This window comes from Bolinopsis microptera, chromosome 2 (assembly GCF_026151205.1).
Source record: "Bolinopsis microptera isolate Bmic1 chromosome 2, MBARI_Bmic_1.0, whole genome shotgun sequence".
NCBI classification, from domain to species: Eukaryota; Metazoa; Ctenophora; class Tentaculata; order Lobata; family Bolinopsidae; genus Bolinopsis; species Bolinopsis microptera.
In genome coordinates, this window is record NC_087073.1 from 15,757,220 (window position 1) to 15,780,447 (window position 23,228).

Sequence of the window (23,228 nt, forward strand, 5' to 3'; positions counted from 1 at the left end):
GTGATTCGGATGATGGAGTATTATATATGCCGGATGATAAATTTCACGTAACCAAGAGGTACTTCAGGGATTATGATAACATCTTATCAGAAGTGAAGGAAAACAGCCAACCAGTCGACTTCCTGATCATTCCATGTACAATGGAGCTACAAAAGTCACTTGAAAAAAATGGTTACGATCTCTCTCGATTCATAGACAACTTGACAGAGGCAATAGCGACTAAAAACGTAGATGAAGCAATAAGTAAGGTGCTATTTTACTCCACTATAAATGACATGGATGATGAATGGGAACAAATAATCAAGAAAGTTCCCAGAGTATTTTACATAGACCTGAGCAAAGTACCCGAATACACCGATTCCGACACTCCTCTGATTCTTGAGTCTAGTATTATTTTGGAAACGTTGAAGAACTTGATCAGGAACGAAGACAAAGAAGTGGATGTTAGTGACTGGCCGATGCCGTATAAGTTCAGTGAACGGAAGAGGGAGTATGAAAAAAATTGATAAGGATATTTTCTGCATGAGATTCACTAAAGCTGATTAAAGCTGATTAAAGTTGATTAACTTTCCAATCCCGTACAATATCAATATAAGCATGCACAGTAAGTTACTATAGTGTAAAACGTGTAAAGTGTAAACTTATTTTTGATTGATATCAATTATTAATTTTTATTGCCATTGGGTTTTGATTTTATTAATGGAGATATGACCAGATCAGGTTCGTAATTATTTGCCGATTATGTGATTCCAACCCCGGCCCCGTAAATATATACATGCACGATAGGTAATTATAGAATAATTTAGAATATTATGTACTATATCGTATAAACAAATAAACTTAAAAAAAGGCCCTCTGGTAAAGGTTTGATGTTACATGTAATTGTAGTAATTGTGACTCTATAACTATTGACTATTGGGTAAAACTTTTGTTTTAATTGGTATCAATCCATATTGATTTTCATGTAATTAACATAACCTTGATAATATCAATTCAACTTCTATTTAAAACGAAGCAAGGTGGTTCTACAACGCTAAATTGTTTCATAATTTCTGCAACAGGGCAATCAGTATTCCGGCGTGGGTTTACAGAACACAGAAGATAAGGGACCGGTAGTAGATTCAGTGGTCGACCGGGGGCAGGATTCTGACCGGGGCCGGGGAGCCCCAAAATAGCCGGGCCGGGGCTGACCACTGAGAATTGGCCGGGGCCGAGTCCGGGAAATCATCCATTTTGCAGGGGCCGGGGGTAGTTTACCAAACTGAAGTCAGAAATTGAAACACGAATTTGATAATAATTTAGGCTGGTGTGATGCAATCGAGAAGGATTAACCTCAACGTGCGGCTTATCCTCACCGACTTGAGGATTAAACCGCAACTTCGTGCTGTGAACCAAATCAGGATAATCCTCATTATCCTGAGATCCATACTTAATTTCTAATCCTCAACTCGGAACTGAGGATAACCCTTAGCTGCTACTTTATCTGGACCTCGGGATTTAAAAGTAATCCCACATCCAAATATTGCTCGGTTCACAAAAATTTACCATAAATGTTAGGCTCTGTAGTTTACGTTGAGCCGTAGTTTTAGCTGCAGTGCAGTATTTTTACTTACTAGTTTCTACGTATGTTTTATCGCAAATTTCTCGGAGACGATTAATTGAAAAGTCTGATACTGAGGAAGAACCACGGTTTTTATGTTACTAGCCGTAGTCTAATTTAAGCCGTATGCTGTATTTTCTATATTTAAACGTACTCAACGTAGACAACAAATTTTTCAACTTTGAAATCTCATAATTACCATTAAATTGTGTTTGATTTTTTTCAAAAATGTGCCAAAATCATTAATGAAATCCCCGGCTGTGCCCCCGGCAAATGCATGGTTTTTGGCCGGGGCCGGGGTTAAATTTATTGGCCGGGGCCGGGGTTTACCCCCGGCGCTTTTCCAAATTTTGGGCCGTTATGTAACTTTGTCACATAACGATATCTTAATCAGGTGATAAGATATCGCTTAAATACGGCCGGCACGGAAATGGTTACATTGTCACACTATAAACATGTGACGGAGTAAATATGGACCCCTTGCTGCCGTTTTTGACCAAATTTTTGAGTGTCCAGTTGATTGGATGGGTACATATGACCATTACCTACATATTTGACGACTTTTTTCGTTAGATGGTGCACTCAGGTTTACTCTGTCACACATTAAAGAAAATATGTGATGAATGTTTAGGGCACCCTGATAAGCAATGCTGAGTAGTGTAGGTTTATTTGATGGCCTGAAAGTGCTGGGGATTGTTATTATATCATATAGTCGTAAGAAATTAAAACACAGAAGGCACAACCAAGTTTACTTTGTCACATAATCTTGATGATATCTGAACATGTGTGAAATTGAACAAATAATGATATACCAGCTTAAACCCCTTATATTACGTACTATGGATCAAACAACACTGCTAGTACCATGCACCAGTCACATGAATCATTATCAGGTGGTAATATGTTAACAGTGTCACAATTAAACTACCACAACATGGTCAAAAATAGGATAATTTCGTCACAAAAAAATTATTATAACTCTGTTAGCTCCTTGCTGGCAAAATAACTAGTTTATCGAAAAATTTTTGATGATTAAGTTTCATAGTATTCTAATAGAGTATAGTTCTTCAAAATAGGGGCAAGATATGTTTACTTTTACCATGGATAAACGCCAAAAGAGGGCTTTCTACCTTACCATTGTAAGATCAATCTTTGAACATTGCTCAGTTATATGGTGTCCTCAGCGATCGACACACATGTCGAAGTTTGAGGCAATCCAGAAAAGAGCGATCAAATGGATCAATGGACAACAGTTTGATCATTATAGTGATATTGTATTCTATGAGAAGCAGAAGGAGCTTAAAATTCTACCCATTAGATCTAAGTTCATCCATAATTCAATTACGCTCTTCTATAAAATAGTAAATGATTTGGTAAGTATATCTCTACCTGAATATATTACTGTTGTTGAAGCTGAAACAATGAGGTACACAAGGAGCACGGCATCAGTCATTGAAGGACTTGACACCAGCACATATACCTGCTCTATTGTACCAAACTGCGATAGTTTCAGAAACAGCTTCTTTTATAGAACAATGCTTCTGTGGAATGCACTGCCAGCCTATGTTAGACAGACTGAGAAAATTTCTATTTTCAAAACAAAGCTAACTGAATTTCTCTGGTCTTCTGACGTATGCTGGCCTGATTAGACAGCCCATCATGGAATATTATTATATATATATTTTACTTTATGAATGTCATACTCTCTATAATTTGCCCCTCGCACCTGCAGTAGAACGCGCCGTTTTTACTCTTATGAAACAACCCGAAACAATGGCGCGTCACGCAGTACGTGAGTGGCTAGATTATAGATTGTTCTATTATAATATTATTTAATTATGTTATTTTGTTGTTATGTCGTGTAAGTTTGTGGAGTAGTAGCAAGAAGGTATCGTATACATTTAAATTTGTTCTCTTGATTATTTATTAATGATTTTATGTAGGGTCGGCACCAATGTAATTATGGTCTTGCCACCGTGTTTTGGTTCAGCCGAAATAAATTTTACCTTGATGTTTTTACATATTGTTTCTCACTCCAGCTGAGTCTGGTAGTGTTGAGTATCATGAATATTTTTCTAGCTCTCTTTTTCCATGTTTTTGCTTCACAGGAGATATTGTGGTCTTTTTATTGAATATAACTGTAATACATTGATGTAAAGTTTATTTGAATTTTGAAATTTTAAAAAAATCAGTTATTATAAGAGTTAGGTAATCGTCATCAGATTAAAAGATATTTTTCGTAGTTTGGATCGATTAATATACCTGTAATAAAGCACCCTATGCCAATTTTAACGTGCACTATCTTGATATTGTTGGGGCAGGGAAAGTTAATTTTGTCACATTTTCAGTGTCATTGACAAATCAATCTAAAATTGTTAAAATTGAGCTCTGATGTTCTGGACAATATTCTTCCAATCGTTTCTGAAAGAATGTTGAATTCTTATAGAGTTATAGATCTTCAAAATAGGGGCAAGACATGTTTACTTTGTCACATCAGTTATTATAAGAGTTAGGTAATCGTCATCACATTAACATATATTTTGTAGTTTGGATTGATTTATATAGGCAATAAAGCATTCTAGTATGCCAATTTTAACACACTATCTTGATATTGTTGGGGCAGGGAAAGTTAATTTAGTCACATTTTTAGTGACTTTGACAAATTTAACCTAAAATTGTTAAACTTAAGAATGTTGAATTCTAATAGAGGTATAGAATATAGATCTTCAAAATAGGGGCAAGACATGTTCACTTTGTCACATCAGTTATTATAAGAGTTATTATAAGAGACTATTTCATTCTATAATCATTGTTTTTAACCTATTTACGATTTCGTATAATTTCTTGTGACAATGTAAACATCAACTGATCTTAACTCGCATCAACTACATTGTCATCATATAAAGTTTTCCCGCCTTTCAAACCAAAATCAAATATAAATAATTCGCCCAAAATTTAAAATTTCATATATTGTGACAGAATTAACCTCATTTCCCAATAACCAAGTGCCTGTATTAGCTAACTATTCAAAACGATATATTTTAGGGCTATGATTGGTAGAGCAACCATCAAATAATGAGTTGAAAAGGTTTTTAGGACACCTCACATTAGAATAGAGGTATGGTATCATGAGTGTGACAAAGTTACCCAAATATTGCCTTGTAACCGTTCGATCCGTGCCCATTAACCAATGTTGTATCATAATTGTAAGATGACCTAATTTACTGTATTTCAGACCAAGGAATGATAATTAGACAACTGCAGTTAACTAAGTCACACAAAATGTGACATTTGAACCATTATAGTGCCTAACAACAATAGATTTTCTTTCTGAGCGGTGCATATGGGAGTATGGGTTACGTGGCTAATGTTCAGAACTTCTGAACATGCTAGGTTGATAGATGACAAAATTAAGCCACTATCGTCGAAAACGCTATTATTTTTGTTTACCAATATCCTCAAACTCAAATGAACGTGTCCATATAATAACATAAAATTCTCGAGAATAGCAGAATATCATATTACATATATTATATATTGTCCGTTTTGTCTACACTTATTTTCATGACTCGGGTATACATTTACAATGTACAGAGTGGCTTAGGGTAACTAAAAAGGAGATAAGCAACTCGGCCTCAGGCCATCCCAACTTGCGGGAGAGACCTGCCCTTGTATCTTGTGTTGTAGTTTGAGTGATACCGCTGCCGGTAGGGTGCCGGAAGTGGTCGCTGTGCAGGACTGACAATTTCATTTGATTCTGAAACTTGAGGACGTTTTTTATTGCATGATGTTTAGTGCTGATGTTGGTTAGATAACCATTGCCTTTCTTATTTTAAACCCCTCCTAGTCCCGTAAATACATACCTGCATCTCGTATATATAATAGTGTTGTAATCAGTTTATATTTTAAACTAATTACAACACTACAAATCTATTACATTTATTGAGGACGTTACAGAAGGAATGTATTTAATGTAGTTATGGAGGAGTCCCAACTCTCCTCACGTCCGTAAATGGAGTTTTCTTTGTTGTTATTCTGTGGTTATTTTGATATTATCTTATATTTTGATTTTGTTGATATTTGTTGATATTTGTTGAAATTTGTTTTGATTTATTATTATTTGTTCTTTTGTTGTATCTTTGCATTAGTATTATGATTTTGGTGTTCAGTAATGTTTTATTAGGAACTTAGTAAATTTTGTTTTTGTAATTATTTTTATTCAGGACGATACAGAGTGAATGGATTTAATGTAGTTATTGAGGAGTCCTAACTCTCCTCACGTCCTTAAATGGAGTTTTCTTTCTACCATATATAATAATAAATAAATAAATTCTACCATTTATTACACGCTTCGACATTAAAATATACCCAACAAAGATGGGATATGTTTAAACACATTACGATATTGATGACCTCATGAAATGTAATATTAACGATTACGCTTACCTTAGAGGGTGCAAAATGTATGCAAACATCATTTTTATTTTATTTTATTTTGATTGATTCCAATTTCTGTTTTAGTAAAGCTCATCTCTCAAAGACGCATTTTGTAATTGAAACGAATTTGTCTTGTTGGACGCAGCGGACGAATGGTTCAGGGGCTGTGACTTGAAATTGAGTTTTAGCAGACAGACGATCGTATAATAAGCAGTATTGTCAGTCCTTTAATTAGTCATGTATATACTTTTGTAAAAGTCAAAGACAAAACAATTAAGGTCACAGGGGGGGGGGGTCCGAGTTCAACTTTGAGATTTTGAGATAATATGTTCTAGAGCTCGATCTAAGTTTTCAAATGCTTTTGTTCTCAACGAAAAAAAAGTTTCCCATCTGTAGATGTTGCGCGTAAAATTTTGAGGTTTACCTGTAATTCTATTGTAAATAAAAAGTTTAAATACGGTTTTGGCAGAAATCTATCTTCTTTTACAGTTTACATCAATGGAACCTTGTAACTTGGCAAAAGTGTTTGTGAAGGCCTTGTCCAACAGAAATATGAGGCGATTTTTGATATTTTGGTGTTTTCAGGAGAGCCGGGTAGTACGTGGACTGCCAACTGGGCTCGGAACCCTCCCCCCCCCCCCCCCCCCCCCCCCCCCCACCCCTGTGGCCTTAAGTAGCTTTAGCAGATTATCGAATGCAGCTTTTCATTATATATTGCACTTTTAAATTTAAGTCACCACAAAATACCCCTGTTAGCCAAGAATGGATCGGAAGAAGATGAAGGTCCGTACAGATTACATATTCCGAGGATTTATCAAAGATTTTGGTGACAAACCAGAAGGAATACACGTGGACTGGTTCGATTTCACATCTGTAAAGAATCTGTACTTTCTCTCTCACGCTCATTCCGATCATTTTACCTTCGAACATTCTTCTAATTACATTGGGTTATTAACCAAAAAATTTATCGAGCAACTTAAGAAAAAATCTCACATCAAGATTTATTGTACCACTACTACTTGGGAAATCATCATAAGACTTCCTAAAGCTAAGGCTGTGGTGGAGGAACTTGACAAGCTTAAAGAAAAGAACTTTGTCCTTGTGGAGCCAGATATTGAAAATCCAATAACGATAGAGCTACTTAACAAGAAAGGAACCAAAACTGGACAAACGATTGATGTGACCGTAATCCCTGCTAACCACATCCCCGGAGCTGTAATGTTTCTGTTTGAAGATCTTAAAAATAAGAAAAGAGCGCTCTATACTGGGGACTTCAGATACGATGTCAGGGAAAATAACATTGAGATGAGAGATTTGGAAAAATTTGTTAAAAATCTTAAAGCTAATGCTCGGATTATCGACTACCTGTATGTTGATATCACATACTTAGACATAGGTAGGTTATATCATCCGGATCAGAACAAACTACCAACCAGACAGGAGAGCAAAGATGCAGTTTTTGATCTTATCAGGCGTCAGAATCCAAAAAGTGTACACATAGACGCAGAGTTACTAGGAGCAGAAGATATGGTAAAAGCTGTCGCGGAATCCTTCAATAACACAGCTGATGATATTATATCTAGACTAGATAAAGACTGTTCAAGAAGGCAACTGTATGAGTACACTCTGCAAGGCATAAACATTCCCTGTGTGGGAACTACTATTGAAACTGACGTTCACATTTATGATAATGCAATTTTTGACGATGAATCCCCAGCTTGCGGAAAGTGTGACGATGACACGATGAGTATTCGGGCTACATTTAAATGGCTTTTCCGATATCATTTAAAGAATTATTCCCACGGTGACCCGGAAACCTGGATTAACAATCGTGAAATAAAATACCGTAACACTAAAGATTACTGGCAAGTGGTATTTACTCATCACTCATCGGACGCTGAACTGAGACAATTTTTCTCTCATCTTGAGTTCAGAAATGTTTTTTCCGATTAACACACCACTTCCTCGGTATTTAGAAGGAAATAATTCCACTCCTAGAATAAGTTTAAATTCAAAGGAGGAACAAACATACATAACACGATCACTCCGTTCTTCCTTGAATAAAGACTACTTCAAGCCTAAAGTCCTCTGGTTTTCAAGAAACTCCCGTGTTCACAGAATGAACGAAAAATTTCAGGTGACCGTCAATAACTTCAACAACTGTGAAGAGATCAGGTTCCAGGTGCATCATAATATAAATCATTCAGATTATATTATCATCCCATGCCCACCTTATCAGTTATTTATCAGTGATTTCATTGATGACCTAACACGCACATTGAGTTTCAAAACCGCTGTGTTATTCTATTCTATCACGGATGGCTATAGCGATGAATGGAAGCAAACAATCAACCAAATTGGGTCTAACAAGGAATTTTTTTACATTAACCTGTCGAAGATTCCATATTACACCGGATCAAATGATCCCGTAGAAGCCGAAAATCGCATCATTATCGAGACCTTAAAGAACTTACAAAGAAACCGTGACAAATTTTTGTTAGCTAAAGACTGGCCTATGCCTTATGAGTTCAGTGAACGGAAGAGGGAGTATGAACAGGATCATCAGAAAGAGCCAGCAAGTCAAGAAGTAGGGATGGTGGATACTGAGGAGGTGAACAACAACATTGGTGGAGCTGAGGAGACTGCTTTTCAGAAAGATGAACCCCAGAGTCAGGAGATTGAAATGACAGAACCTCAGAAGTGACCGGACATTAAAACAGCTGTATCATATTTGCAGGGCTGACAATTATATATGATTCTGAAACTCAAGAACGTTTTTGTTGCATGATGTTTAGTGCTGATGTTGGTTAGATAATAATATTAATATATAATATTTTTATACAGCGTTCTAGCGGTACGTTATTGATGATCTCATGACGTGGAGTAGACGTTAGTTAGGAAAATTAATGAGAATGTGCTGAAAGAATATCACGTTACATCTTGATATTGAATAATATGCTGACCTTAGAGAATGTAGGCAAAACATTATTTTAATTTTCTTTCATTTTAATTCGATTGGTTTAAAGTTTTATGCTATTAGAGATATCTCTTGAGATAGATTTGTTTCTTTGAAACGGAGCAGTTTTGTTGCACGCCGCAGTTAATAGTTCGGAGGATCTAACTTGCAACCTAGTTGAACCTGACGGTTGATCGTCAAGAAGCAGACATTGTGAAATGCACTTCGTATATTTATTAATGATGAATTATATAAGTATTCAGATAAGAATACGCTATTTTGATGACTAATGTGGACGAAAGTATAGGACGACGGCGTGGTCGGTAAAATTTCGTAGGCGGCGTGCAACAAAACTGCATTTGAATTTCACACTGAATTTAACACACTGTATTTTAGAATGAATGTTACAGTCAATACTAACAAATATATTGCAGATAGGCGAGATGGGCGAGACAGAGCCCATGTTTCAAGGCCTGATCGAAGGTTTTAAAGAAAAGGAGGATGCTCCTGGTGGAATGGCAGTTGATTGGTTTGAAGGCAAAATGAAGAATCTATATTTCATTTCCCATGCCCATGCGGACCATATCAAAGGATTATTTAGTCATGAAAATGAGTTTTACAAACAACTAAAGTTGAGACCCTATGCCAGGATTTACTGCACCAAGGTCACTAAGGAAATTATCTCAAGACTTCCAATTGCGAAAGACAACCCCGATGTGATGAACGAACTTGAGAAACACTTGTCTATCTTGGAACCCAATAAAACGAAAAAAATATACTTTTATTTGCTTGAGAAACTAACCCAAAAGTGGATACAAGTCCGAACAGTCACAGCCAACCATATTCCTGGAGCTGTAATGTTCCTGTTCGAGGATGGTAAGAAACGAACTCTTTATACTGGGGACTTCAGATACGATACCAGGGAAAAGAATAATGAAATGCAAGCTTTGAAAGAATTTGTTGAGAATTATGATGAGGTTATCGATTATTTGTATGTTGACATCACATGCTTAGATCTAGGGAGATTGTATCACCCCGATCAAAATGTGCTGCCGAGCCGGCTGGAAATTACAGACACAATCTGTCGACTTATTAAAGACAAGAAGCCACGCGATGTTCACATCGATGCAACGCCGCTCGGCGCTGAAGGCATGATAAAAGAAGTAGCGAAGATCTTGAATAGTCCGAGAGACTCAATTATAGATAAACCAGCAATTAATGACAGTAAAAGGAAGGAGCTCTACAGATATATGCTAAATGATCTTTCGAACACGTATTCAGACACCAGTGAAATTGGTCTTCATATTTTTGATAAAAGAACCCCCAAATATAAATGCGTTTTGTGTGACGAACATACACTAAGAATTCGAGCTACATTAAAGTGGATTGTTAAACAACCCACAGGAAAGTATTCCCACAGCGATCGCACGACTTGGATTAACGAGCGTGATCACAAAAACGGAGATTATTGGCAGGTTGTGAATTCACACCACTCCTCTGATCATGAGCTGAGAGAATTCATTTCTCACCTTCAATTCAAGAAAGTGTTTCCGATAAGCGAGCCCTTGTCTCGCCAATATTTTAAAGGAATCTATTACAAAGATGTGACTGGCCCAGAAACCAACTCAGAAAAGAAACATCGCCAAAAACCGGTCCCCAAACATTACAAAAAACCGGTCCCCAAACATCGCCATATCGAGAAATCTCTTTATTTTTCTCTCGAATCCGCATCAATGAAATACAATTACGTACCAGTAAACGTTCTCTGGCTAACAGAAAACAGTGATCCAGATTATGGAATATATATGCCGGATGATAAATTTCACGTAACCAAGAGGTACTTCAGGGACTATGATGACATCTTATCAGAAGTGAAGAAATACAGCCAACCAATCGACTTCCTGATCATTCCATGTACAATGGAGTTACAAAAGTCACTTGCACTTACAAAACTGTATTACGATCTCTCTCGATTCATAGACAACTTGAAAGAGGCAATAGTGACTAAAAACAAGAAATTCGATGAAGCAATAAGTACGGTGCTATTTTACTCCAACATAAACGACATGAATGATAAATGGAATTGGAAACAAATCATCAACAGTAGTTGCTTGTACAGGGACAAACTAATTCCCAGAGTATTCTATGTAGACCTAACTAATGTACCAGAGTACACAGAATCAAACAGTCGGTTGGTTCTTGAAACTCTCATCATTTTTAAGACGTTAAAGAACTTAATCAGGAATGAAGACAAGCAAGTGTTTGTTAGTGACTGGCCGATGCCTTATGAGTTCAGTGAACGGAAGAGGGAATATGATCAAGAAAATCAGGATAGAGCCAGAGAGCCAGCAAGTCAAGAAGTAGAGATGGTGGATACTGAGGAGGTGAACAACAACATAGGTGAAGCTGAGGAGACTGCTAATGAGACGTTGACGACGGCCTTGGATCTTTCAGAGACAGAAACCACGCAGAATCCTTCCTTACATTCCTTAACTCCCTTACTGAAGACCTCAACTTTACCCAAGAACATCCCTCTACAGACGGAACTATACCCTTCCTTGACGTTCTCATCCACCCTGACAAATCCACATCAGTCTACAGAAAACCCACCCACACCAACCTCTACACCAAGTACTCCTCCTGCACCACCAACTCATCTAAGAACGCAGTCATCCGATCACTGACCAGAAGAGCCCACAACATCTGCTCACCCCAACACCTTGACGACGAACTCCAGACAGTACGACACGTTTGCCTCCAGAACGGCTTCCCTCCTCACCGCATCACCACCATCATGGACGAAGTACAACGGAAATTCACCAACCCCTCTCGCCACCAATCCCTAGCCTCATTCAACCGACAGACCCGTGAACATGCCCTTAGTGTTTCTCTTCCTTTCCATCCCTCCCTATCCAAACCCATCTCCAAGATACTCGGACAACACGACATCAAAGTCACCCACTCCTCTGCTACCTCCCTCCGCAACCTCCTCACCAAAACGAAGACCACACCCCCTACTCACCTCACTCCCAACACCATCTACGAAATTTCCTGTTCACAGTGCCCCTCCAAATACGCCGGACAGACCTACAGACCCTTGGTCCACCGCATGAAAGAACACAAACGATGTTACAGACTCAACAACGCCATCGACGAATCCACAGACAGAATCAAATCAGCCCCTGCACATCATGCCCTGACCACCGGCCACACCATCTCCTGGAACAACATCGAAGTCCTCAAATCCCTCACCTCACGCTCCCAACTTGACCTCACAGAACACGCAGCTATACAAATACGACAACCAGCTATGAACAGAACAGACCGCGCACCATTGCAGTAATTCTTTAGTGTTCCGGTATTTTATTTCACGATTGTTTAATCCAGGTTTCGGGTCACGTGGGAAATTAATTCTTTAAATGGTATCGGGGAAAGCCATTTAAATGTAGTCCGAAAATTATCATCGTTGTAATCGTCACCACTTTCCGCAAGCTGGGGATATCATCGTCAAAAATTGCATTATAATAAAATGTGAAACGTCAGTTTCATGTAGTCACACACAGGAATGTTTTTGCCTTGCAGAGTGTACTCATACAGTTGCTTCTTGAACAGTCTTATTTCTAGTTAGAGATAATATCTCAGCTGTGTTATTGAAGGATTCCGCGACAGCTTTTACCATATCTTCTGCTCTAGGTAACTCTGGTCTATGTGTACCACTTTTTGGATTCTGACGCATGTAAGATCAAAAACTGCATCTTTGCTCTCTGTCTGGTTGGTAGTTTGTTCTGATCCGGATGATTTAACATACTATCGTCTAAAGTATGTGATATAACATACAGGTAGTCGGATAATTCCGAGCTTTAGCTTTAAGATTTTTAACAATTTTTCCAAATCTCTCATTCTGTTATTTTCCCTGACATCGTATTGAAGTCCCCAGTATAGAGCGTCTTTTCTTATTTTTAGATCTTAAACAGAAACAATTACAGCTCGGGGATGTGGTTAGCAGGGATTACGGTCACATCCATCGTTTGTCCCAGTTTGGTTCCTTTCTTGTTAAGGTAGCTCTATCGTTATTGGATTTTCAATATTGGGCTCCAAAGGACAAGTTTTTTCTTTACGCTTGTCCAAGTTCCTCCACCACAGCTTAGCTTTAGGGATCGGGGTGATACAATCTCCCGAGATCTAAACATGTAACATCAAGATACAAATAATCGATAACCTCATCATAATTCTCAACAAATTCTTTCAAAGCTTGCATTTCATTATTCTTTTCCCTGGTATCGTATCTGAAATCCCCAGTATAAAGAGTTCGTTTCTTACCATCCTCGAACAGGAACATCACAGCTCCAGGAATATGGTTGGCTGTGACTGTTCGGACTTGTATCCACTTTTGGGTTAGTTTCTCAAGCAAATAAAAGTATATTTTTTTCGTTTTATTCGGTTCCAAGATAGATAAGTGTTTCTCAAGTTCGTTCATCACATCGGGGTTGTCTTTCGCTATTGGAAGTCTTGAGATAATTTCCTTAGTGACCTTGGTTTTTTTCATGACTGAATAATCCTTTGATATGGTCCGCATGGGCATGGGAAATAAAATATAGATTCTTCATTTTGCCTTCAAACCAATCAACTGCCATTCCACCAGGAGCATCCTCCTTTTCTTTAAAACCTTCGATCAGGCCTTGAAATATGGGCTCAGTCTCGCCCATCTCACCTATCTGCAATATATTTGTTAGTATTGACTGTAACATTCAGTCTAAAATACAGTGTGTTAAATTCAGTGTGAAATTCAAATGCAGTTTTGTTGCACGCCGCCTACAAAATTTTACCGACCACGCCGTCGTCCTATACTTTCGTCCACATTAGTCATCAATATAGCGTATTCTTATCTGAATACTTATATAATTCATCATTAATAAATATAATACGAAGTGCATTTCACAATTTCTCCCATGTCTGCTTCTTGAACGATCAACCGTCGGGTTCAACTAGGTTGCAAGTTAGATCCTCTGAACTATTTACCTGCGGCGTGCAACAAAACTGCTCCGTTTCAAAAAAACAAATTTATCTCAAGAGATATCTTTAGTAGCATAAAATTTGAAACCGATCAAATTAAAATAAAAGAAAATTAAAATAATGTTTCGCCTACATTCTCTAAGGTCAGCATATTATTCAATATCAAGATGTAACGTGATATTCTTTCAGCACATTCTCCTTATACTTAAATCCTAACTAACGTCTACTCAATCATCAATAACGTAACGCTGTATAAAAATATATAATATTCTTATCTAACCAACATCAGCACTAAACATCATGCAATAAAAAGTTTCAGAATCAAATATAATTATCAGCCCTGCAAATATGATACAGCTGTTTTAATGTCCGGTCACTTCTGAGGTTCTGTCATTTCAATCTCCTGACTATGGGGTTCATCTTTCTGAAAAACAGTCTCCTCAGCTTCACCAATGTTGTTGTTCACCTCCTCAGTATCCACCATCTCTACTTCTTGACTTGCTGGCTCTCTGGCTCTATTCTGATTTTCTTGATCATATTCCCTCTTCCGTTCACTGAACTTATACGGCATCGGCCAGTCACTAACATCCACTTGTTTGTCTTCGTTCCTGATTAAGTTCTTCAACGTTTCCAAAATAAAACTACACTCAATAGCCCGAGAAGTGTCTGATTCAGTGTATTCTGGTACCTTAGTTAGGTCTATATAGAAAACTCCGGGAGCTTCGTTGTCTCTGTGCAAGCGACTACTATTGATTATTTGTTTCCATTTATCATTCATATTGTTTGTAGTGGAGTAAAATAGGACAGCATAAATTGCTTCATCGAAGTTCTTGTTTTTAGTCACTATTTCCTCTTTCAAGTTGTTGATGAACCGAGAGAGGCTACAGTCAAGTTTTCCAAGGGACTGTTGTAGCTCCATTGTACATTGAATGATCAGGAAGTCGATTGGTTGGCTGTATTTCTTCTTCACTTCTGATAAGATGTTATCGTAATCCCTGATGTACCTCTCGGTTACCTGAAACTTATCATCGGACAGACTTTCTCTGTCAATTGAATCACTGTTTCCTGTAAGCCAGAGAACGTTTTCTGATTCGTCATTGTATTTCATAGATGCAGAGTCGAGAGAAAAATAAAGAGATTTCCTGATATGGTGATGTTTCTTTTCTGAGTTGGTTTCTGTTTGATCACTTACATATTCGAGCTTTTGATATGTGATTTCTTTCCAATTTTCACGAGTGACTGGTTCGTTTATCGGAAACACTTCTTTGAATTTGAGGTGAGAAAGAAACTCTCTCAGCTCATAATCCGAGGAGTGATGTGAATACAGAACCTGCCAGAAGTTTCTATCTTCCCTTACTTTGGCCTTTATTGTACAACTGTTCTTCCAGGTGTCCGGATTACTGTAGGAATAGTTCTTTAAATAATATTTTCCGAAAATCCATTTCAATGTAGCCCGAATTTTTAGTGTATCCTTATCTTCTTTACACTTTCTGCAAACAGATTTAAAGTCAAAGATATGTTTATCATGAATATGAATATGAACTTCAGTTTCAATGGTTTTCTTTATGCCTTGCAGTGTATACTCATAAAGTTCCCTTCTTAAACAACCTTCATCTAGTCTAGATATAATATCACCAGCTGTATTATTGAAGGATTCCGCGACAGCTTTAATCATATCTTCTGCTCCTAGTAACTCTGCGTCAATGTGAACATTTTTAGGTTTATAATTATATTTCTCGATGAGATTACAAACCATTACTTTGCTCTCCTGCCTGCTTGGTAATTTGTTCTGATCTGGATGATACAATCTCCCTAGATCTAAACATGTGATGTCAACATACAAAAAGTCGATAACTTCATCATAATTCTCAACAAACTCCTTTAAAGCCGTCATCTCATTGTTCTTTTCCCTGACATCGCATCTGATGTCCCCGGTATAAAGAGCTCGTTTGTTTTCCTTTTTATCTTCAAACAGAAACATTACAGCTCCTGGGATGTGGTTAGCAGGGATTACGGTCACATCAATCGTTTTTCCAGACTTCTTCCCATTCTTTTTAATCTTGTAGAGCAGCTCTATCGTTATTGAGTTCTCAATATCTGGCTCCACTAGGACAAAGTTCTTGTCTTTAAGCTTTTCAAGTTCCTCCACCACAGCCTTAGCTTTAGGAAGTCTTATGATGATTTCCCAAGTAGTAGTGGTACAATAAATCTTGATGTGAGGTCTTTCCTGAAGTTGCTCGATAAAGTCTGTGGTTAATAACCCAATGATATTGAGATCATCTTCGAAAGAAAAATGATCGGAATGAGCGTGAGAGAGAAAGTACAGATTCTTCATGTCTCTGAAATCAAACCAGTCCACGTGTATTCCTCCTGGTTTGTTGCCAAAATGTTTGATATTTCCCTGGAATATATGGTCTTCACGAACTTTCTTCTTCCTGACCATCGTTGACTAACTGGGGTATTTTTGCGGTGAATTTAAAGTGCAATTATATTACGAAAAGCTGCAATCGATTATCTACGAAAGCTACTTAATTGTTTTATCATTGACTTTATAAAAGTATAAATGACTGATTAAAGGACTGACACTACTGCATATTGTGCGATCGTCCGTCGGGTAAAACTAGATAACAAGTCACAGCCCCTGAACCCTTTTGTCTGCGGCGTCCAACAAGACTACTTCGTTTCATATACAAAATGGGTCTTAAGAGATAACGTTTAGTAACATAAAACTTCGAACCAATCAAAATGAAAGAAACTTAAAATGATGTTTGCATACATTTTACATCCTCTAAGGTCAGCATAATATTCAATACCAAATGATATTGAATACGCAACATGATATTCCATAATTGCAGTCAAACTTGCCCAAACTTGTAAACCTTAAGTCTATGTCATGAGATCATCAATAACGTAATTTGTTCAAACATATTACATATTATGTATATATATTTTATATATATTATATATACGAGATGCAGGTATGTATTTACGGGACTAGGAGGGGGTTTAAAATAAGAAAGACAATGGTTATCTAACCAACATCAGCACTAAACATCATGCAATAAAAAACTTTCTCAAGTTTAAGAATCAAATGAAATTGTCAGTCCTGCACAGCAGCCACTTCCGGCACCCTACCGGCAGCGGTATCGCTCAAACTACAACACAAGGGCAGGTCTCTCCCGCAAGTTGGGATGGCCTGAGGCGCTTATCTCCTTTTTAGTAACTAAACCCCAAGTCACTCTGTACATTGTAAATGTATACCCTCATGAAAATAAGTGTAGACAAAACGGACAATATAATATAATATATGTAATATGATATTCTGCTATTCTCGAGAATTTAATGTTATATATGAGTTCGTTGATGAAGTAATTCATCAACACTCAGAAGATAATAATATTCTGTTTGCACGATTGAATCTTTATTTATGATTAGGTGGTGTGATTAAAATTTATTGAAAATGAGGAAACATAGTAAAAACGATAAAATTAAGATCGAGTTTTGATAGAACCGTGCTCTGTTGAGTCTTATTAAGGAGAGGAGAGGGAATAAGACTTTAACACCGCTTTCGCAAAATAATGTAAGTACATGATTACGGAAGAAGAATATTCATTGTATTGTGTCTGATATCAAAGATGGTAAGGACCCTGAACTGGAGCTAAACCGAAAATTTGAACGACTCTACCAACGCAACGCAGTGTCTGACGTCTATCTACTGCAGGCTTATAAACTTAACGAAAATAAGCATTAAATTGAACAAAATCACGCCTTATAATCTTCGTTTTACACTGCTCTGGCGTAGTCATAAAAAATAGACGGTTTTCTTCTACAATCGACAAAACAAAATGATTTTGAGACAAATTCTGTGCGCCAATAATCATATCCGTAAGAATATAGACTGTCAAAAAGAAGATGACTTGTCACGGGGCAGTGGATATTGTCACGGGGCAGTGGTGTGTAAAAATCAGTTTTAGGACTGAACAATTCTTCGATTTTGTCATTGTTGTTGCAGAAAAACAATTCGTCAACTGCCACTCCTCCAGACGCATCTAGAATACTTGTGAGTTCTATATATTATAAGGGTTTTGTCTTGTTCATTTCACGTAAATAATTTGCATAATATTCATAAAAATTGGCTGAAATATTCAATTTTAGAATTTTTACTGTTAAATTTAGTGTGACCAACCAGGGCACCGTCGTTTTGACGACGTACCTCCATCTCCAATAACGAACCAATATTGATACAGAAAGTGCACGGTAGTACATGGTATCTGCTAGATAAAAGATTCAATCCACTCAGTGGTCGACCGGGGCCCCGGCCCCGGCCAAAATCACAACCCCCGGCCCTTCCCGGCCCCGGCCCAAAATTTGGCAAATCGCCGGGGGTTAACCCCGGCCCCGGCCAATAAATTTAACCCCGGCCCCGGTCATAAACCATGCATTTGCCGGGGGCACAGCCGGGGATTTCATGAATGATTTTGGCATATTTTTGAAAAAATCAAACACAATTTAATGGTAAATATGAGATTTCAAAGTTGAAACATTTATTGTCTACGTTGAGTACGTTTAAATATAGAAAATACAACATACGGCTTAAATTAGACTACGGCTAGTAACATAAAAACCGTGGTTCTTCCTCAGTATCAGACTTTTCAATTAATCGTCTCCGAGAAATTTGCGATAAAACATACGTAGAAACTAGAAAGTAAAAATACTGCACTGCAGCTAAAACTACGGCTCAACGTAAACTACAGAGCCTAACATTTATGGTAAATTTTTGTGAACCGAGCCATATTTGGATGTGGGATTACTTTTAAATCCCGAGGTCCAGATAAAGTAGCAGCTAAGGGTTATCCTCAGTTCCGAGTTGAGGATTAGAAATTAAGTATGGATCTCAGGATAATGAGGATTATCCTGATTTGGTTCACAGCAGGAAGTTGCGGTTTAATCCTCAAGTCGGTGAGGATAAGCCGCACCTTGAGTTTAATCCTTCCCGATTGCATCACACCAGCCTAAATTATTATCAAATTCGTGTTTCAATTTCTGACTTCAGTTTGGTAAACTACCCCCGGCCCGGCCCCGGCCCCGGCAAAATGGAAGATTTTCCGGACCCGGCCCCGGCCAATTTTCAGTGGTCAGCCCCGGCCCCGGCTATATTGGGGCTCCCCGGCCCCGGTCAGAATCCTGCCCCCGGTCGACCACTGAATCTACTACCGGTCCCTTATCTTCTGTGTTCTGTAAACCCACGCCGGAATACTGATTGCCCTGTTGCAGAAATTATGAAACAATTTAGCGTTGTAGAACCACCTTGCTTCGTTTTAAATAGAAGTTGAATTGATATTATCAAGGTTATGTTAATTACATGAAAACCAATATGGATTGATACCAATTAAAACAAAAGTTTTACCCAATAGTCAATAGTTATAGAGTCACAATTACTACAATTACATGTAGCATCAAACCTTTACCAGAGGGCTTTTTTTGAGTTTATTTGTTTATACGATATAGTACATAATATTCTAAATTATTCTATAATTACCTATCGTGCATGTATGTATTTACGGGGCCGGGGTTGGAATCACATAATCGGCAAATAATTAGTACGAACCTGGTCATATCTTCATTAATGAAATCAAAACCCAATGGCAATAATAATTAATAATTGATACGAAACGAAAAGAAACGAAACACTGTATTTACTACCCCGCTACTATGCGACAAAGATATTGTATAAAGATAACTAAATAATTTACACAATACGGTGCCTATGTCTGAGCGGCTCTCCTCAAATAACTTTCTCTCCTCCTCGGAGCAGAAAGTTAAAAACAAAACACGGGTCTCATAAACCAAAAAATACTAAATAATGTTAAAGAGATAATATCAGATTAACTGTCGCAAAAAATGGTTAAAGTATACATATTACATATTTGATTTTATTGACACACCGATAAAAACCAGAAAAACAAGAAGTGGATACTCGGGAAAAAAAACACACAAAAAAAGACTAAGCCACAAAAAATAGCTTAACCAGGCTATAGCTGATCATACAAATAGTTCTTTAACTTACCCTTAAAAGAAAGTTTACACGTTTTACGCTATAGTAACAATTACTGTGCATGCTTATATTGATATTGTACGGGGTTGGAAAGTTAATCAACTTTAATAAGCTTTAATCAGCTTTAGTGAATCTCATGCAGAAAATATCCTCATCAATCCATGCAAAAGAGTGCCTCTTGCAGTTCTTATATTTTGTAGGTTCAAGTTTTAGAGTCAAAATATACGATTAAGTCGATTTCAGGATAGTTATAGTTATCAGAACTATGTATGCCCTGATTCCTGAAGTTTCTCCCTTTTAAATTGTCATTCCTCTGTTAAACCACGATTTATAGATTCATCGTCGTTTATGTTCTTCGTCGGTTGACCTACCTATGTCTAAGCGTGTTATGTCAACATACAGAAAGTCGATAATCGGAGCATCAGCTATGAGTTTTTTAACAAATTTTTCCAAATCCCTCATCTCATTGTTTTTTCTTTTTTTCTAGTATCTGAAGTTTCCAGTATAAAGAGCTTGTTTCCCATTATTTTTATCCTCAAACAGGAACATTGCAGCTCCAGGGGAGCTGTTAGAAGGGTTCCAAAATCAACACGCTCAAAAACGACATTCTTAAGCGACTGAAAGATTTGAAAATAGCTCTGGCAAACCAGCTTGCTGATTTTTCTCATACTCCCTCTTCCGTTCACTGAACTTGTACGGCATCGGCCAGTCGCTAACATCCACTTCTTTGTCTTCGTTCCTGATCAAGTTCTTCAACGTTTCCAAAATAATACTGGACAGAGGAGTGTCGGAATCGGTGTATTCGGGTACTTTGGTCAGGTCTATGTAAAATACTCTGGGAACTTTCTTGATTATTTGTTCCCATTCATCATCCATGTCGTTTGTAGTGGAGTAAAATAGCACCGTACTTATTGCTTCATCTACGTTTTTAGTCGCTATTGCCTCTGTCAAGTTGTCTATGAATCTAGAGAGATCGTAACCATTTTTTTCAAGTGACTTTTGTAGCTCCATTGTATGTACATGGAATGATCAGGAATTCGATTGTTTGGCTGTATTTCTTCACTTTTGATAAGATATTATCATAACCCCTGAAGTATCTCCCGGTTATATGAAATTTATCATCCGGCATTAAATATAGTTCTCTATCATCCGGATCACCGTTTCCTTTAAGCCAGCGAATAAGCCAGCGAACGTTTACTGGTACGTCATTGTATTTCATTGATGTGGATTCAAGTGAAAAATAAAGAGATTTCCTGATTTGGTGATGTTTCTTTTCTGAGTTGAATTCTGGGCCGGTCACATCTTTGTATTTGATTCCTTTAAAATATTCACGAGAAAAGCACTCACTTATCGGAAACACTTTTTTGAATTTGAGGTGAGAAATGAACTCTCTTAGCTCATAATCCGAGGAGTGATGTGAATACAGAACCTGCCAGAAGTTCCTCACGTTGTCTTTGTCCTTTATTGTACAATTTTTCTTCCAAGTGTCCGGATTACTGTAAGAATAGTTCTTATCTTTTCCGAAAATCCATTTCAATGTAGCCCGAATTTTTTTCCCTGCTCTTGCCGAAGGCAAAAAGATCGTAGGGAATAAGTAATCGGGTTTGGATATATGAGGTGGCCCGACGGTCCTACGTTGACGACAAAAGTCTGCTCCTTCGCAATATAGACCACTCCCATATAATTATGTGTATAAAAGGAACCTATTTTGCGCGCGCGACGCCAGTTATGTGTTAATTAATTGCAGGCATAGCAACCAGTTTTAGGTGCTTGACGACTGTTAAATTTCCGCTAGCTCTCCGCTAGGCATCCGCTAGGCATCCGCTAGGTTCCACTATTCATCCGCTATTGCCGCTAGTTTTTTAATAAATTACCGAGTGATAAAATTCAGAACAAACTAAATTATTACATCAGCTGATAAACTCGTGGCCGATTATTTAACAGTTGATTGACACTGAATGGTAAAAAGCGATTACATTTACATATTTAAGAACAGATGTTACTTTACATTTACATTCAAGAAGCAACTAAGATCAAGATTGCGGTATGCTTTTAAAGATTCCTATATAGTCGATGGTGCTGTAGATGTGTCGAGTAAGCATCAAAATGTATTAGTTTATGTTAGATACTTATAATAACTAAGATGAGACAGAATATTCTATTCCAGTCAAAAAAGTTGGCATACGACGATGCAATAATATGACGTGACATAATACACATCGTTAACACGAAACAAACCGCGCAAAATATGAAATGATCTACAACCAAACCACACGTACACAGATCAACGCGACACTACAAAAATGCGCGCAGAATTTTCAAGTTCTGCACGTGGCACGCCAAATATATCGAAAACGATTATCATGTTACATGTGCGCCAAACACCACTCTGGGATACAATAAAGTAGAACAATTACATTGTAGGCAGTAGGGAAATTTGATCGTGCGTGGTTTTACCGCGGCGAAATTCTTGTTAGTGTATCCTTATCTTCTTCACACATTCTGCAAACAGATGTAAAGTCAAAGATCCATTTATCATGAATATGAATATGAACTTCAGTTTTCTTTATGCCTTGCAGAGTGTACTCATAAAGTTCCTGTCTTAAACAATCTTCATCTAGTCTAGATATAATATCAGCAGCTGTGTTATTGAAGGATTCCGCAACAGCTTTTACCATATCTTCTGCTCCTAGTAACTCTGCGTCTATGTGAACATTTTTAGGTTTATATTTCTCGATGAGATTACAAACCATTACTTTGCTCTCCTGCCTGCTTGGTAATTTGTTCTGATCTGGATGATACAATCTCCCTAGATCTAAACATGTGATGTCAACATACAAAAAGTCGATAACCTCATCATAATTCTCAACAAACTCCTTTAAAGCCGTCATCTCATCGTTCTCTTCCCTGACATCGTATCTGAAGTCCCCAGTATAAAGAGCTCGTTTGTTTTTCTTTTTATCCTCGAAAAGAAATATCACAGCTCCGGGAATATGGTTTGCTGGGATTATGGTCACATCAATTGTTTGTTTAGATTTTTTCCCATTCTTGAAAAATAGCTCTATCGTTATTGAGTTCTCAATATCTGGCTCCACGGTGACGATGTGGTTATTTAGTGTCTCAAAATTTGTATGGTCCTTAGCAAGAACTCCGGCAATAGGAAGTCG

At 37.6% G+C, this 23,228-nt stretch overlaps 2 protein-coding genes across 2 annotated transcripts in view; one reads left to right on the forward strand and one right to left on the reverse strand.

Annotated features, from left to right (window-relative positions):
- The window catches only part of LOC134811419 (protein MON2 homolog), a 155,371-nt gene that overhangs the window by 30,451 nt on the left and 101,692 nt on the right, over positions 1-23,228 (reverse strand). The window lies entirely within an intron of this gene.
- On the forward strand, positions 6,800-11,677 carry LOC134811986 (uncharacterized). Its single transcript, XM_063819154.1, has 4 exons — positions 6,800-7,764; positions 8,156-8,219; positions 8,436-8,648; positions 9,428-11,677. The coding sequence occupies exons 1-4, from the start codon at positions 6,800-6,802 to the stop codon at positions 11,675-11,677; spliced, it is 3,492 nt and encodes a 1,163-aa protein (XP_063675224.1).

Bases quoted from the DNA above. Each gene is read 5' to 3' on its own strand.
- LOC134811986 (XM_063819154.1), top strand. From the start codon at position 6,800: ATGGATCGGAAGAAGATGAAGGTCCGTACAGATTACATATTCCGAGGA. The intron at 8,220-8,435 runs GTGCATCATAAT...AACCTGTCGAAG, and splicing joins GTGAAGAGATCAGGTTCCAG to ATTCCATATTACACCGGATC. The intron at 8,649-9,427 runs GTGAACAACAAC...AATATATTGCAG, and splicing joins GGATGGTGGATACTGAGGAG to ATAGGCGAGATGGGCGAGAC.